The sequence below is a fragment of the Bidens hawaiensis genome, unplaced genomic scaffold (genome assembly GCF_021521415.1).
Source record: "Bidens hawaiensis isolate Kalapana, Puna unplaced genomic scaffold, B.hawaiensis_p1.1 tig00041557_1, whole genome shotgun sequence".
Taxonomy (NCBI): Eukaryota; Viridiplantae; Streptophyta; class Magnoliopsida; order Asterales; family Asteraceae; genus Bidens; species Bidens hawaiensis.
The window spans coordinates 1-16913 of record NW_027497342.1 but is presented as its reverse complement, the minus strand read 5'-3'; the positions used below and the strand labels follow the sequence as shown (position 1 = coordinate 16913).

The following is a 16913-nucleotide window of genomic DNA, read 5'->3' as shown; positions in this document are numbered from 1 at the left end:
CGTAAAACGTCCTATTTTATAGCCCCTCCACTGCACATAGCCTTACAAGTAAAATTTCATGAATATTCTTTTACTTTGTACGATGTGTAAAAAGATTAACTTACTACCAAAGAATTACTATGTATACATAAGACTACATGATCATGTATATATATAAGATATACATAAGGTTGCGTGTTTACTTGTTATAGTTAAGATTTCATGAATATTCTTTTACTTTATAAATGTGTAAGATATTAACTTTCTACCAAAGAATTACAATATAGAGAGAGATGGTGTGTGGTGTGTGTGTGTGTGTGGGGGGGGGGGGGGGGGGGGTTATTGTTTCTATTTTTTGTCCCGCACGAGTCCCACACGAACATGAAATAATGATAGTGGTTGGATAAGACAGACAAATGAACGAAAGGTGGAAATGAAATTTGCACAAAGTTAAAACATATAGACCATCTTTATATAAAATTAAATCTAAAGTTTTTCTTTTGTGTGAATCAAAATAAAGTTAAGTGGATGGTGACGATTGAGAAAAAAACTCTAGAAATATCACGGGGGAAAATGTGAAAAGCTAAAAAGCTTTGAGGTATCACGAAATTACAAGAAAATTTCTTAATTCAACTAGTGTTAATCAATAAGTATAATATAATGCGTATAAAATTGTACTAACAATCTTAAGCAAACAACAAACTTATAGGTAGCTAGAATTGGTATAAGATATTAAGATACTTTGTTCTTATGTGTATTCATTCAGCTAAGTAAAACAACATTCTACTTCTAAATTCATGTGATCTGCATAATGTTGGATTTGAACTCTCAACTTGTAACAGTCCTCCTCACGATGAATCATAATATTGTTCGCTTTGGTCGGGATAAACCACCATCACCTCACAGATTTGTTTTTGATTGCCTAGGTGGAGATTTTCTATGAGCACGCTTAACTGTGGAGTTCTGTTCTTATCCACTACCATTAAGCCCTCGAAAGGCGCTATGATGAGAAATGTATCCAATTCTTTATAAAGAAGTCTTCATTATCCTCCCTAACCGATGTAGGATGTCACACAACCTTTAAAGGAATGAAGCGCATAATACAACATTCGATACTGTTGGGCAAATTCCTTATGGGCTAATTAAGTCAATATTCACTCATCTTTTCTAGGTAAGCCGGTGGCTGCATTAAAATGTATGAGGAAATGAAGTATATGTAAAAAGACTTTGAGTTAAGTTTATATAATAACGGTCTTCTTGATGTTGCACGGACTTGTGTGTTGCTATAGTATATCACAATCTTCTTGTCTTTGTTGTTGGCTTTAGTGTTCATGTAATATGTTGAAGGCTGATCATTGATGGTTCATATTTCCTGAGGTGTTAACTTATTTGGCGTGACTATAGTTCTCTTATATCTTATTGGTTTAGTTTTTAAAGATTTTGGTTTTATTCAATGTTCGGTTGTCCTTTATGTAACTTCTTGTGTTTCTTCTATCTGTTAACGACTTATCAATGTTTTAAGTTTATATATTTAAGTAAAAGTTAATTATAAGGACTACTTGATAATAAAATATACAACAGTTTTAGATAGAGTAAAATGTGATGATTTATTATTAGTTTGTAGTAAGGGTTGTTGAACGACTGAACGAGTGATTTTAGTCAGGTCTACGCCAATTTGTGTTAGGGCTCTTTTAATTATGAAGATGTTTTGATTGTTAGTCTTCTGTTTAAGTGAAACTTTATTTGACTCAAGTTAGCTTGTGACCCAACATATTAGACACGAAAAAGAAACACAACCCTCGTAATACGGGGGATAAAACTAGTATATATATATATATATATATATATATATATATTTCAATTTTTATTTTAAATAAACAACAATAATTGGTGAAATATCTAGAGGTGGAGGGACCCTGAAAAAGGGGTATTAATTTGGATTTGGTCCCACGTAAAAGCAATGCTTTCTTCAATTATTGTTTTTGGTACAAATTGATATTGTTATAAATTATTTTTGAACAACTATAACTTTATACTATACATGGTTTGAATCATGTTACAAGTTAATTTAAACGGTGTCATTTTAACTTCAAAATTAATTATTTTTATTACCAATACCAAGTTATAATAAATAGTATCATCAGTGTATTATTTCATCAAATTTTGTTAAATCAATTATTTGAAGTAACTTAAATATTGCTATGATCTATCTAAATATAACTCATAGTGTATCTAAGGTGTAAACAAGTCAACATATCAATCCAAATGAAGCTTGTGCTCGCTTGCTTTGCGTTCTATTTATAAAGATCAAGTTCATCTCGTGATTAATCGAGTTAGAGTTTGGTTCAAGCTCAACTCTTTTAATCTTTATTTGATTATGTTAATTATGTACATATATAATATACTTTATTTTGTTTATTTTATTATAACAATGTATAATAATATTTTATGTAGTTACATATTCATTATATTAATGAAATGATAATAATTTGAATAAATAATAGACTTCTTTACGCTTTGTTCTTGAGTTTTTTAACCAAAGAAAAAAAATAAAAGGAGAGGGAAGGATAATAAAAGGAATTTTTTTTTAATTAAGTGTGTTCTTGAGTTGGAAGGAAATCAGAGGAAAGGAAAGGATATCTATGTTATTAAGTTGGATGGAAAGAAAAGGAAAATAACACTTTTACAATTTTACCCTTAAGTTGGATGTTCTAAACTATGTTCTTAGTGGGTAATATTGTAATTTGGTTTTTTATCCTTAGTAATCAGCCCATTTTTGAGAGGATAATTTATTGAGAAAAAACATCAATTTAATCTCTCATAACTTCTCCTACTCAAATCATTTTCATCCTAAAAAAACTCAAAAACACCCATTTTTTAACTATCCTTAGTTTTTTTTTCATTTTCCTCATATAAAAAAACTTTAGAACATGGCGTTAGTGAAAGTCAAGTTAATACCAAAACTTGAGCGTGTGCTTCTCTATTAAATAATTTATGATCTAGGCCTGCTCTCATTTAGAATAAATTACGATTTTTTTACTAGTCAGTCTTAAATAATGCACAAACAGTTTATTGTATTTGTAGATTAGCTTAATACGTAAAGCCAATGGAAATAGAAGGGGGCAACATACCACCCCCGTGGTCATTCGAAAGGAATGACTTCAACGTTGAGGAGCATGACACATTCAGAAAGGGGAATTCCGAATACAAGGTATCTAATACTCGAAACCCTTTCATAATCTGGCCCCTTTGATGAACCTTCTTGCAAAATATACACTGTTAACCTCGCCATAAGATGGAGATTCCATCTTTGACCATCATTCGATGCGAGGATCAATGCCTGATTCTTAGAGAAAACAAATACAAGAATGAGATTAGAGTTGATGTCACCATTTATGTCATCAGTCCCCACTTGGTAAACAACATTATGTTACAATGATATCTCATATTTCCACTTATTAGGAAAAATATCATTCTTGTCTCTTTATGGTCCATGCATGCCAAGTCATCAATCGGGCTCGGGTTAACTCGTGAAAACGGGCCATATCTCAGCCCGTAAAACATTTAATGAAATTTTTTTAATAGAATAATAAAATCTGCTAACCCTCAATACTTTATTACTTTTCCTAAAATAAGTGAAAATTAAATTTATTTATAGACTATTTTAAAAACATATTCATTAAATACGACATAAATACAAGTAAAATAAAAATATATTTAAATAAAATAATAATAATAATAACTATGAAAATTGACCCAACAAGGGTACCGTTTGAAAATATCAGCTACTATTTTCAAGGCAAGGCAAGGCAAGGCGCGTTTATTAAACCCACTCATTCACTACCATCTTCTTCGTCTTACATTCTATTCTATTCATCCACTCATCATCACCACTGCTTTCTGGTCAGTACTCTCTCTCTCTCACACACACTGTTCTTATGTTGATGATTAATTTCATTTGATTAACCGTCTGAATTCATGCATGCATATATCAATCAATCGATCGATCTAATCTAGATGTAATTACGTTTTCTTATAATTTGATTTGACCTGACTGTCGATTGAAACGGATTAATTAATATTTGTTTATCGTATTATTTTTCGTTATGGTGTTACATGCATATGAATTTCTGTTTAATGCTTTAATCTGGTTTCGGTATCGAAAACATGAAAAAACGATTACCAATACCGGTTCCGATCGTGTAAGGTCGTTAACATGTACCCTACCAAAAAGTACCTATACTGAAAATGCATATCGAATACCGTACCTGTATTTTCGGATCGGTATCACTGAAACTACCTGAACAGAATGGTACGGATACCGAAAATATGAAAAAAATGAATACTGACACGCATATCGATTGTATTAGGGCGGTAACCAGTACCGTACTAAAAAGTACCTATACAAAAAAGGTGTAAAAACCATATACATGCCTATATTTTAGGTTTGGTACTGAAACTGAATGGTATCGATACTAAAAACATGAAAAAAACAAAAATACGATACTAGCACCGATTGTGTTCGGTCGGTACCGGTTCGGTACGATACCATTTGGGAAAAAAGTGTTCATACATAATTTGTTGTACAGTAATGCCCTAATACCATCAATTTACTGATTGGTGGCAGATTAATCATGCTTATTGTGCGGTTTTGTGGTGATTAGTAGTTTAGGGCTTATGTTGTAGGTCTTAAGAAGATGAAACATAAAAGAATGGTTACGTAAACACAATTTAACTAATGTTTTATGAAAGTTGCTTTTGGTCCCCTTGTATTGACCAATCTCTAAGGCTACAATAAAAACCGGAGTCTTGATCATTTTGATAGGATCGTGTGTAATTTGGTTTGGGTTGGTTTTGGGCTTAAAACGAATCAAAAACCAAAAATTTGGATTTTGAGAACCATTCAGCGGCTTTTATGGTATTCACAATTGGTTCGTTTTTGCCATTTGGGCATAAATTTTCGGGCCTTACTGGCTGTTTGGTAGCCTCTTAAATCTTAATGATTCTCTTAAGAAGCTACCTCTGCATCATTCAGTATGTTTCTAAAACTTAACCATTAAGAGGTTCCATGACCCATTAAGTGGTGTATTTTTAATGAACCAAACATACTCTACCACTGATTGCCAAACAGTAACACACAAGTCTCTTAATGAGTCAACACTTGATTGCCAAACAGCCCCTTAAAATGGTCCAAAATAATGAATTTGAGCGAAACTTTAAGCCTGAAAGTTTTTGTTGATTAATAATAAACTGATGACTCTAAACTTTTTGGTCTACACTTTTTATTAGCTTTTTATAAATTACTAAACATTCAAAAATAAAAAGGAATCCAAAATTCATTTACAAAAGACATTTTTTTGGGTTTACGGGTTCGGTTTTCGCTGTGCCAAACCGAAACCAAACTGGAAATACAGTTTTAGGTAAAATATAAAACCAGACCATCAGTTTTGGGTTAGTTTCGGTTATTTCAGTTGCAGAGCATTTATTTTGGCATCATGCACACCCTAGTTTTGATCTCGTTATAGACGTTACTCTAATAACTGAAATTATTAAAAGTTTTCCATTTTGTTAACTTTTGCTTTAATTGGATAAACCTTACAGTTTCCAGTATGAATTTGAGATGTATGCTTTTAAGTATTTCTTAGAATTGTAAGGATGTTTTTCATGGGTGTAGTTTAGCTGGGCTCACGCCCCTCCGTTTTTTCGCTTGGTAGTGTAAATTTATCATTTTTCGGTCAAAAAGTTTTATACATAATGTAAATTTATTTGTTATTGTCTGAAATATTGAGCCCGCCCCCTTCGACGTTATGTCCTAGCTTCGCCACTGATTTTTTGCCATTCAGCATGTTCGAATTCATACTTTGCAACATCTATATAATTGAGAATATGTCTTTTTGGCAGATTCATTCAAAATGGCTTCGATTCATGCTAATTTGACGGCAGTTATGTCTAAAAACATCAACAATTCTGGCGTGTCAACGATCCAAAAGACTGCTTTCTTGCCTGTTTTTGATGTGGCTGCTGATACTACCTACTTATTGAAGAAGGAAACACGCTCAGTAGGCTTCATGGTGCCTCGGGCCACGTTGACCTTTGACCCTCCATCAACCAATGCTGAGAAAACTAAGCAAAGGAAGAACACAGTTGACCCGAATGCCCCTGATTTTCTTCCACTTCCATCCTTTGAACAATGTTTTCCACAAAGCACAAAAGAATTTAGGTAATTTGCTTATTGGTATAGTTTTATCCATAAAAAAGGTTCATAATTTTTGTGTGTGCAGGTTGGTACAGTTAACTCTAATTGTCTTTGAATAATATGATTTAGGAGGTTTATGCATGAAAAAAACACGTTGGGCAATTTTGAGCTGTTTCATTTTACCTATTTGTTTCTTGAATTTTCCTTAGTTTGACTTGTAAGAGAGAAAGCATAACCGTAATAATTTGCTTATGTACGATAGTTACAACGATGTGGGTCGGGTAACCGGTCAAACGTACGACAGTTACATAGATGTCAAGACAGGTCAAGCCAAATTTGTCCAATTTTTTTTGTTAAATAGTCAGTGTGCCAAATATGATTAAGAAAAAGACATTGTTTGAATAATATCAATAGTTTAACTTTCTTGACAAAAGGATGAGGTTGTGTTGTAAAAGTACAGTTTGGGATACTTTGGACCAGTTTGAACCCTTTCCTGTTTAGCTTTTCATTACAAAATTTTTGTTCATGTTTGATCCGTAAGAGATGATTCTAAGTCATAACTGGAATTGACCCGTTTTGAAGACGGGTTGAAATATTAATTCTTTGCTGAATTGTCATACAGGGAAGTTGTTCATGAGGGATCTGGTAATGTTCTTAAAGTTCCATTTCGACGTGTCCATCTAGCAGGGGATGAGCCACATTTTGACACATATGACACCAGTGGTCCACAAAACATAAGCCCTCAAGTTGGTATGCAAAAAGTTTCCAACTTTCACTCGGTTTTAGTTTTAGCTTATTCTCTTATTGATTTTAAAACTCATTCTATTAGATGTTGTGGTAGTTTTGACCCAAAGCTAACCGACCTGTTTGGGCCAATACTAAAAGTGATCTGTTTGGCCCATTAGTCCTGCTGTATTGTGCTAACATTATTTTTGTAAAATCATTAATAAGATATTAATTACTTATAGAAATGGGCAAATGTGTGGGTAAGCCCAAACCTACTGACCCGTTTGGGCGCATACTAAAAGTGATATTTTTGGCCTGTTAGTGCTAGCATTATTTTTGTAACCATGAATAACACACTTATTACTTATAAAAATGGGCAAATATGTGTTAGCCTAAACCTACCCAGCCCGTTTGGGCCTGTACTAGAAGTGATCTGTTTGGCCCATTATTCCTACTGTAATGTGCTAACATTATTTTGTAATCATTCATAACACATTAAATACATATAAAAATGGAAAATGTGTGGGTTAGCCCAAGCCTACCTGGCCCGTTTGGGCCTATACTAAAAGTGACCCGTTTGGCCCATTCGTCTTGCTGTATACTTTTTACTTCATCTAATTAACTGTATAACTTTACTACATAGGACTCCCGAAATTACGCAAGGATTGGATCGATAGGAGGGAGAAGTTGAGCCCACCAAGATACACCCAAATGTACTACGCGAAGCAAGGGATCATAACCGAAGAAATGCTCTACTGTGCAACCCGTGAGAATCTGGACCCTGAATTTGTGAGATCAGAAGTGGCACGTGGTCGTGCAATTATTCCTTCCAACAAAAAGCACCTTGAATTGGAACCAATGATTGTTGGAAGAAAATTCTTGGTCAAAGTCAATGCCAACATTGGCAACTCTGCTGTTGTAAGCTCAATAGAAGAAGAAGTCCATAAACTCCAATGGGCCACAATGTGGGGCGCAGATACCATCATGGACCTATCCACGGGCCGACACATCCACGAAACCCGCGAATGGATCCTTCGTAACTCTTCAGTACCCGTTGGGACTGTGCCCATATACCAAGCTCTAGAAAAAGTCAATGGCATTGCTGAAAACTTGACTTGGGAGGTTTTCCGTGAGACATTGATCGAACAAGCGGAACAAGGGGTGGATTACTTCACTATTCATGCAGGTGTGTTGTTGAGGTATATACCATTAACAGCTAAGCGGATGACGGGGATTGTTTCACGTGGTGGGTCGATTCATGCAAAATGGTGTTTGGCTTATCATAAGGAGAACTTTGCTTATGAACATTGGGATGATATTCTTGATATTTGTAATCAGTATGATATTGCTTTGTCTATTGGTGATGGGTTGAGGCCCGGGTCAATTTATGATGCTAATGATACTGCTCAGTTTGCTGAGTTGTTGACTCAGGGTGAGTTGACTCGTCGAGCCTGGGAGAAAGATGTGCAGGTATATTATTATTATTATTATCATCATCATCATCATCATCATCATCATCATTTGGTTCTAAAGTTTTTGGGTTGGGTTCAGTTATTTTGTTGGTTATTTTAAATTAATGATAAAAGTTGGTTTTTCTAGTATTTACGGGTTCGGTTCAGGTTTTTTTCTTGTTATATCCCGATAATGAACCGAAAATTCGGTTATTGAAAAACATAAGACCAAACCTTCAGTTTTGCGCTGGGTTCGGTTATGTTGGTTATTTTGGCTATGAACTGACCCGCATTTTAAATGTTTTAGGTTATGAACGAAGGTCCGGGACACATCCCGATGCACAAAATTCCCGAAAACATGAAAAAACAGCTCGAATGGTGCAATGAGGCACCCTTCTACACGCTTGGCCCATTAACCACTGACATTGCCCCGGGATACGACCACATTACCTCCGCAATCGGTGCAGCCAACATCGGAGCCTTAGGAACCGCACTCTTATGTTACGTCACACCAAAAGAACACCTCGGTCTACCAAACCGTGACGATGTCAAAACCGGTGTCATTTCATACAAAATAGCTGCTCACGCAGCTGACTTAGCCAAAGGCCACCCGCACGCACAAGCGTGGGATGACGCACTCAGCAAAGCCCGGTTTGAGTTCAGGTAGTTAAACTCTAAAGCGTGTGCAATAATGGTGTAAATTGTATTGATAATTGTAATTAGCGTTTGTACAAGAGACGGGGTTACATAACACTACCTCTAACATGTGTTACATTGTGTCTATAGATGGTTGGACCAATTTGCATTGTCACTTGATCCAATGACCGCCACGTCATTTCATGATGAGACATTACCATCTGACGGGGCGAAAGTGGCACATTTTTGTTCCATGTGTGGGCCCAAGTTCTGTTCGATGAAGATAACCGAAGATGTGAGGAAGTATGCGCAAGAACATGGGTACGGGAGTGCAGAAGAGGCGGTTCAACAGGGGATGGATGCGATGAGTGCCGAGTTTCAAGCAGCGAAGAAAACCATTAGCGGTGAACAACATGGTGAAGCGGGTGGTGAGATTTACTTGCCAGAATCGTACATCAAGGCTATGAAGAAATAAAGGTTAGTTGATGTTCGTGTCATGCTTTATCTTTAACATGTCAAATTTTGTATAAAACGGGCCGAAATGGTTCGGTTTTAACGGTTTGGCGGTTTCGACTTTAGATTATTATCAAAATGTTCTTTAGGAAAGAAACAGAAATATATATTTAATTAAGGAGTTTGTTAAAGAAAGTTAGATTATTATTAAAAGTGTGAAATAATGCATTTATATTTGGCATATAAATAATTTATGAAAAAGTTAAAGCATTGGATAATTTTTTATGCCCAACCTTACTTGTTTTGACCCATTACCTGCGTGCCAATTTCGTGTTCGTTAATAACATTAATGAATGAATATGGACACAAAACCATGCGCAATTATGTGTTCGTGAACTGTCTTTTTGTTCGATAAAAGTTAAATGAATGAACATGACCAAAGCCTTGTTCGGTTTGGTTCAATTCAGTTCGTTTAGAGCCCTACACAAAGTAGCATAAAAAGATCGTTGGATGTTCATTGATGTCTCTTAAAGGTTTTAAAATAGACTAGTCAGGCAACAAGTCAAAACAGTTGATTTTGTACATGTTAGGTTGGGTTGACCCGGAACCACCTTTTTTTTGTCTAATATTTTGTTTTTATAATTTTATTTCAGAGAGCAAGCGAAAATCGATGATCATGTTGGACTATCTGCAAGAGTCGGCCTAACATAAACTGAAGTTCAAGATCCTCATTTCAAGTACTAGGTAAGTACATAGTTTTTATTATCGTATTGAATAAGTGAAAGGCCGAACAATTGTCTCGTTTAAATTTGCGGTGTGCTAGTAGTAATTGAACTTTAATATTGAAGCTTTTATTATCTGAAACTTTAATATGTTGTTGTGTTCATTCCTTATTTAAATGGTATTGACATAAGTTATGCACCGGGGGTGTTTGAATCTGCTAGCAGCATCGAGCCACCGCATGTTGTCGGTTGGTGGTGACTGGCAGTTTCAGGCTGAGAAAGTCCCTTAGAACCTGAACAGGATAATGCCTGCGTAGGGAGAGTGCTTTTTTGTTTCTTTATGTAGGCACGTTATGATGATGAATGATCATGCTCCCATTTCTTGTGTGGCTGGCCGAGTAACCGATTCCAAAGTTTAGGTAACGACTAACGAGGTTGGTTGTTGTTATTATTAAGATAGATGTTAAATTTTTGGATTCGCGAGTTGGGTGACTGGTCAAAGGAGCCGAGTTGGAGTGGGTTGACCCGCGACTTATTGTCTTTTTCTTGCTATAAGTAATTAGTGTGTTAAATATGATAAAAAATCCATAATCTAACATTACTAATGCATTATTTGTAGCATCAGATATCTAGGAAAATGTATGCATTACAAATACATTTTGGTCAGTCATTTGACTTATTTGAGGATCCAAAATGGACCAATTACAATGTTATGTACTAGCGGTGTCCATGAGCCGAGCCTGATCCCGGTTCAGCTCGAGCTTGGCTCATTCAACATAAGAGAACTTGAGCTCGACTCATTTAGAGGTCTCTCTCTAAATCATAGAGTCGGCTCGTGTGTAATCTAATAAGCTAGGGTCTAGCTTGTTTATTATTCAACTATAACATATAGACGATCCTTTTTCTCTTTATCACAGTTATATATCATATTTTTATAGAATTGTATTTATATAATAGAAGAGCGCGCAGTGTGTCTAGTTTGGGTTCAAGACTTTAAGCTCGTTTATATTGCGAACTACTATATTTAAGCTTGAGATGGCAACCATACGTTTTGTTTTTCTTTATAAATTGTGGGAACGCTAACTTTACTAGGCTTGATATCAATTTAATAGCTTATGGGGTTTTCGTGATAGGATTATTGTACACAACTTAGATAAAAGCTTGACTAGTCTGCAAGATATGCATATACGATGACTAGAATTCGAGTTAGCTTGAGCTTGAGTTATTACATCTTTTGAGCTTGAAACGACTAAAATTGGAAATATAATGGCCACGTGTGATAGTGCGTGCCATAGAACAAGCAAAAATGCATTACATTTCCTATATATCCAACATAAATCACCACGAAAGAAGTACCGAATGCGAGTGGCCATGTGATGAATGAATGTCTTGTTTAAGCAATTTAACAACTTTAATTTGTAGAACAATACAAGAACAAACATGAAAACTAATTAAATAGTTTTATGAAACAGTACTACTTAAGAATACAATCATGGCTTATGATGCTTCTTTAAATACAAACAAAAGCTGTCACAATGGCTTTGAATACCCCACACACTAAAGTAAGTTTGAACACTACTAAGAAACAAACCCACAAGTCCAACTAAAAGTGCAACAAAGGCCCAAGGACTCATGATATACTCATGCTTGAGTTGTGTCATCCATGTATTCCTCCTACTACCAGAATGCCTTTGAATACCAGACCTTTCAACTGAATAAGCAAAATTATTTGGCACAAGATCTGTCCCTATTTCATTAAATAGTTGTGCAACTTCTTTGTCGCTCCCGAGTCGGTTGTCAAGAATCCCAGCTTTTCGGAGAACCTGAACGTCCTTAGAATGATCGATCAACGAATCAAGAAGACATATATATGAGGTGACCCATGCAGCATTTGTATCATTAGAACACATTTCATATGCTACTAAGTTTAACAATATAGGTTTTGTGGAGTCATCCACAGTGATGGGAGGAAGCTCTAGGCTTGCACAAAATCCTTGCTTAGTAAACTTAATATGCGCCAAAGACCTAGTTCGACTTGGCTTGAAACTAATGCCTACTTCTATAAGCTCATTAACGTTACGAAAAGTGTACCTGTCATTCGCGCATGGACCAAAAGATTTCTCTTTTGTAAGCCTAGTTTGCAAAAGCTCAAGAAGATGATTTTTCGCTGGTGATATTCTGTCGGTGATACTTTTTTGTTCAGTGACAGAAGCATTGGCTCGTGACCTTCTTCCAAGTCTTTCTGTTGCTAAAATATTGTCGTCCACAAATCTTTTGATCTTTAAATCCCACATTTCATCGGGTACAAACTTCATCACCTCAGTTATCACTCGATATGGGATTTGATTCTCGAGCAAAAACATGTCTTGCTGAACAAACATGATTTGGTGGCTTTTTAAGCCGAGAGTATCCGTTTCATTGTTCAAAAATATATGCTCAATAACATACATAATGAAACAACCATCTAGCAGCATCATTCTTGTGAACTCGTCATTTGAGAGATGATCAACATCATCTTCATAATATCCTCGCAACGTCTGAACCATTTCCTCAAGATTATGATACAAATCGCGAATCGAATCTTGGTTGCCTTTTAGTAGTTTGTTTGTGTAGAGAGATTTAAACCCCTCCACCGACTCGAGGTTTGGTTTACCATGGTGGTATGGACCAAGAGAGACAACTTTTGGGAGATAATATTTCTCATTATCCGTGTGTTCTTTTAGGATCATAGGAACTCGGTGGATTTGAGTTGTACGAGTAGGCGGTGACTTGGCTTTCAGTATCGAACGAAACCAGTCTTCGTTACTATCTTCGAAGGTTGGTGTAGGTGTAGTATCGGTGGCATTCAACATTGTTGGATCTTTGATGTTTTTAAGGTTAGATATGTAGTAGGGTATGTATGTTACTAACACTTATGATTAGCACCAAGTTTTTATAGTGATGTAATTAAGAATCATGCAAAGTAAAACGAACTTAGATTTGTGTAAATTAATGATTAATTAAAGATATATCCTTAACTTGAACCATGACTTAAGTATGGAATAATTTACTCACAAAGTGATTGCTTCATGTGGATGCTACGCATGGGACTTCACATGTATCATGTGCCTGTCAATTTTTAGTCCTTAAGAATTGTTTATTTGGTTTCTTTTGAGACAAAATCATCAAATAATAATTTGATATTGTTTCATTAAATTGAGAATATTTTCCTAACGATAAAATCAGTCGATCAATATTATATCATTTTTGTGAAACTTTACAAATTAGTTCAACTGTATATGACCAAATGTAGTATTTGTAAAACATGGCTAGTATTTGGTGACTTCATTTTTCACGGCGGTCAAATTTTATATCGCTAAGAAAAAAACCCCTTATCTCCTATTAGAAAATTTTCTAGTTCTCCCTTTGATGCTTCAACTCTTGCATATGTTCTTGCTTCGACAATTCAAAAGTCAGAGAAGGTTTTTTACTAATGAACCGATAGTCAAGCTCATTCCATAAAGTATCTTTTACTCTATCAAAACGGTATGGCCATCCTGGAATTCCTTCTAATGCCTTGGAATAATTTTGATGGATTATGTCATAAGTGTTACTTAGGTAACGTCAAAGTCCAACACTAAGTAAAAGTGTCAAACCTAGAGATTCATACAATAGTCTGACTTTACTATCTTGCCTTTTGATCACTACGACATAAAAGAAAACTTAAAACAAATGTGATCTTATTCAAGAAAATATAAGCATAGGATTTGCTACACTCAAATAAATAACAAATGCACAACGAAAAATTTAATAAGCTAGAACCGTTGATTCATTCGCTCTTATAAGTGATGGTTCTTCTTCAAAAGCATGCAAAGATCATCACAATCGCCTTTGGGACTCCAAACAGTGAAGTAAGCTTGAACACTACTGAGACAAAGAGCTATCAAAGCTCCAAGAAGTGCGAAAAATGCCCATGGGCTCTTCACATATTCATGCTTGAGTTGGGAAATAAGTGTGTTACTCCAACTTTCATAATGCCTTTGTATCTTGTTCTTAGGTTCCAAATATGCTAAGTTATTTGGTACCAAATCCGTACCTATCTCATTGAACAATTTCGCAATTTCATTATCGCTCCCTAGCGAGTTTTCAAGCACCCCAACTTTCCTAAGAGCCTTAACGTCCTCAGGCTGATCAATCAGAGAATCAAGAAGACATATATATGATGTAACCCATGCTTCATCATTCGAGCACATTTCGTAGGCTATCAAGTTTAACAGCATAGGCTTGGTGGAATCATCCACGGTTATTGGAGGGAGTTCAACAGCTGCTGAAAACCACCACTTGCCATTAATGAACTTAATATGAGCCAAAGACATAGTGTCACTTGGCTTGAAATGAATCCCTACTTGGATTCAAATTATTATTCTTGGAAGCGTTAACCTTTTTAGTAAAAGTACGATGAAGAAGATGGAGAATGTGGTCAGGTTCGTTGTCGAATAACTCCATTTTATGTTCTTCTCGACAACTTTGATCATTTCGGATACAAAGTATTGATTCTAACCACTTTCTTTTCGATTTCCCAGATGTTAAAATATTGCCTTTGATGAACGGTTTAATCTTGCTTAAACAATCGATCTTCAACAACTTCACCGCCTCGTTTATAACTTTGAAAGGAATCTGGTTCTCCAACAAGAACAAATCTTGATGAACAAAGACAATCTCATGTATTTTTAACTCCGGACAACTTTCAGCTTTCTCGCCAAAAATGTATTGAATGTAATACAAGATAAAACAACAATCCAACAACATCATCTTAGTGAAGACCTTATTAGAAAATACGGATGTCGTGTTTTCTTCATAGAAGTTTCTTAATTCTTGCACCATTTCTGGTTCACCGAGCTTTTTGTACAATCTTCTTAGGGTTTCCTTATCTAAAAGGAGCCTCATTGTGAAAACAGGCTTCAGTTTCTCGACTGACTCGAGTTTCTTGTCCCCAAAATGGTATGGACCGATTGAGACAACCTTTGGAACATAGTGTTTCTGGTAGTCATTGGTCTCTCTTACCATTTCAGGAACTTTATAGATTCTTGTGGTTGATGACGATGGAGAAGTGTGGTTGGCATTGATAATCGAGTCGATAACCCATTGTTCGTCTTCGAGTTCTCCATTAGCGAGTTCGATGTCGCGTGTGGTCATGTGTGGCACTGATATTTTTGGATTTCCTGGTTTAGTGTTGGTGAATATGAGATCATAAGCAAGTGTTATTTTATGGTATGGGTGCAAGGATGTTATAAATAAGATGTGTTCTAGGTACTTAAGTCTGAACTAGAGAATCTTAAAACTTTAGCTTTGTCTACAAATGAAGTTTGGAATATTATAATAGATAGTATTCCTAACTTAATTTATATATAAAGTAATTATCCCCATATGGGCGAATTTACGTTGATAGAAGGGGTTGCACGGGAACCCCCGAGTTTCGAAAGAATAGTTTAACTCTATATATAAAATCTGGAGTACACCCCCTTATAAAATTGAAGTGCACCACTTAACTAAAATCTTGAAGTGGTTGAACGGCAAAAGCTTTGGCTATTAATGTTCATGTCTCAAGTTCGATTCTTGAATTAGATTGTTTTTCTATTTTTATATGTTATGTTAGGTACTTGGCTATTGTATTTAAAATTTATTCATATTTACTCCAGCATTTAATTATTGTTAAAGAGTTTATACAGTTGCTAAAATCTTTTTTGTTTGACTCCTTGCGTAACTAGTATTTTGAATAAATATTACACACTCAATTGTTGAATCATAAAGATCAACTTTATGTAATTTCAAGCTAATTACACTTGGATAATAGATTCTAATAATTGTTTTTCAACACAATTGTGTACCAACATAACATACAGTTATGTGCTTCTTTAACTAGATTTTTGGGGATTTGATACATTGCACAGATATTAGGTCAGTCATACCCGAACTGAACCGGCCCAAACCATCAAACCGACCCGAATTTTTTATATCCGACTCTACGAAATTGGAGCATCTAAAAACAGTGCACCCCGTGAAAAAAATTTCTGGATCCGCCACTGATTCCCATGACTTTTCACATGAGCTGAAAAGATAGATTAGTTTATGAATTAAAGGTTTATGATGTACTCAAATATTTTGTCATAAAAGTTATTTTTTTTATATTTATAATGTTTTAAATAACCATTTAGATATTTAATATAACATCCCGTCATTAGTAACACCATTTTGGGGTTTCCCCTTAAGAAAGTGAATATTCCAGTGCTAAATTATGTTGAGTTCATGATCATATGTTATATGTATGAAAATTAAGAACTGGGTATTTATATGAGTTTGCTTCATTGCAATCATTTGGAAGGTTTTGAGTGTGAGATCCTCCAAAGCCCATCCAAGGGTTGTTGAAAACAATGGAGTGGAAAGTGTTAGCATCTTATCATATTTCTTTGCTATTTTATGAACGATTCTTGTTGCTAGAGGTTTGATATGAAGTGAGGAGGATAAGGTGGTAGAGTGGTGAAACTTAGACGAATTATACATTTATACTAATTCATTACGCTTAGTTTATGTTAACGAATTGTATCACCATATTTTGGATTAGTTGAAACAAGTATGCTTTTTAATTAATCTGTTGTCACTAACTTATTCAGGGTTTTTTAAATAACAAATATTTTTTAATTATATGTTTGGAATTTTGGTGGAAGAATCTATATTCATGTCTTTTTCATGTTTTCGTGTTTACACTAGGAA

At 35.1% G+C, this 16913-nt stretch overlaps 2 protein-coding genes and 1 pseudogene across 2 annotated transcripts; 1 reads left to right on the top strand and 2 right to left on the bottom strand.

Moving 5' to 3' along the window:
• Window positions 1-3784: 3784 nt before the first annotated feature.
• LOC143592953 (phosphomethylpyrimidine synthase, chloroplastic) lies at window positions 3785-10313 on the top strand. The gene is made up of 7 exons (XM_077072726.1): window positions 3785-3882; window positions 5881-6199; window positions 6798-6925; window positions 7545-8371; window positions 8660-9015; window positions 9139-9465; window positions 10095-10313. The coding sequence occupies exons 2-6, from the start codon at window positions 5892-5894 to the stop codon at window positions 9461-9463; spliced, it is 1944 nt and encodes a 647-aa protein (XP_076928841.1). The 5' UTR covers window positions 3785-3882; window positions 5881-5891; the 3' UTR covers window positions 9464-9465; window positions 10095-10313.
• A 1317-nt stretch (window positions 10314-11630) lies between these two features.
• Window positions 11631-13156, bottom strand: LOC143592950 (UPF0481 protein At3g47200-like). The gene has a single exon (XM_077072723.1). The coding sequence runs from the start codon at window positions 13013-13015 to the stop codon at window positions 11654-11656; it is 1362 nt and encodes a 453-aa protein (XP_076928838.1). The 5' UTR covers window positions 13016-13156; the 3' UTR covers window positions 11631-11653.
• Window positions 13157-13839: 683 nt separating this feature from the next.
• On the bottom strand, window positions 13840-15524 carry LOC143592948 (UPF0481 protein At3g47200-like; annotated as a pseudogene).
• Window positions 15525-16913: the final 1389 nt, after the last annotated feature.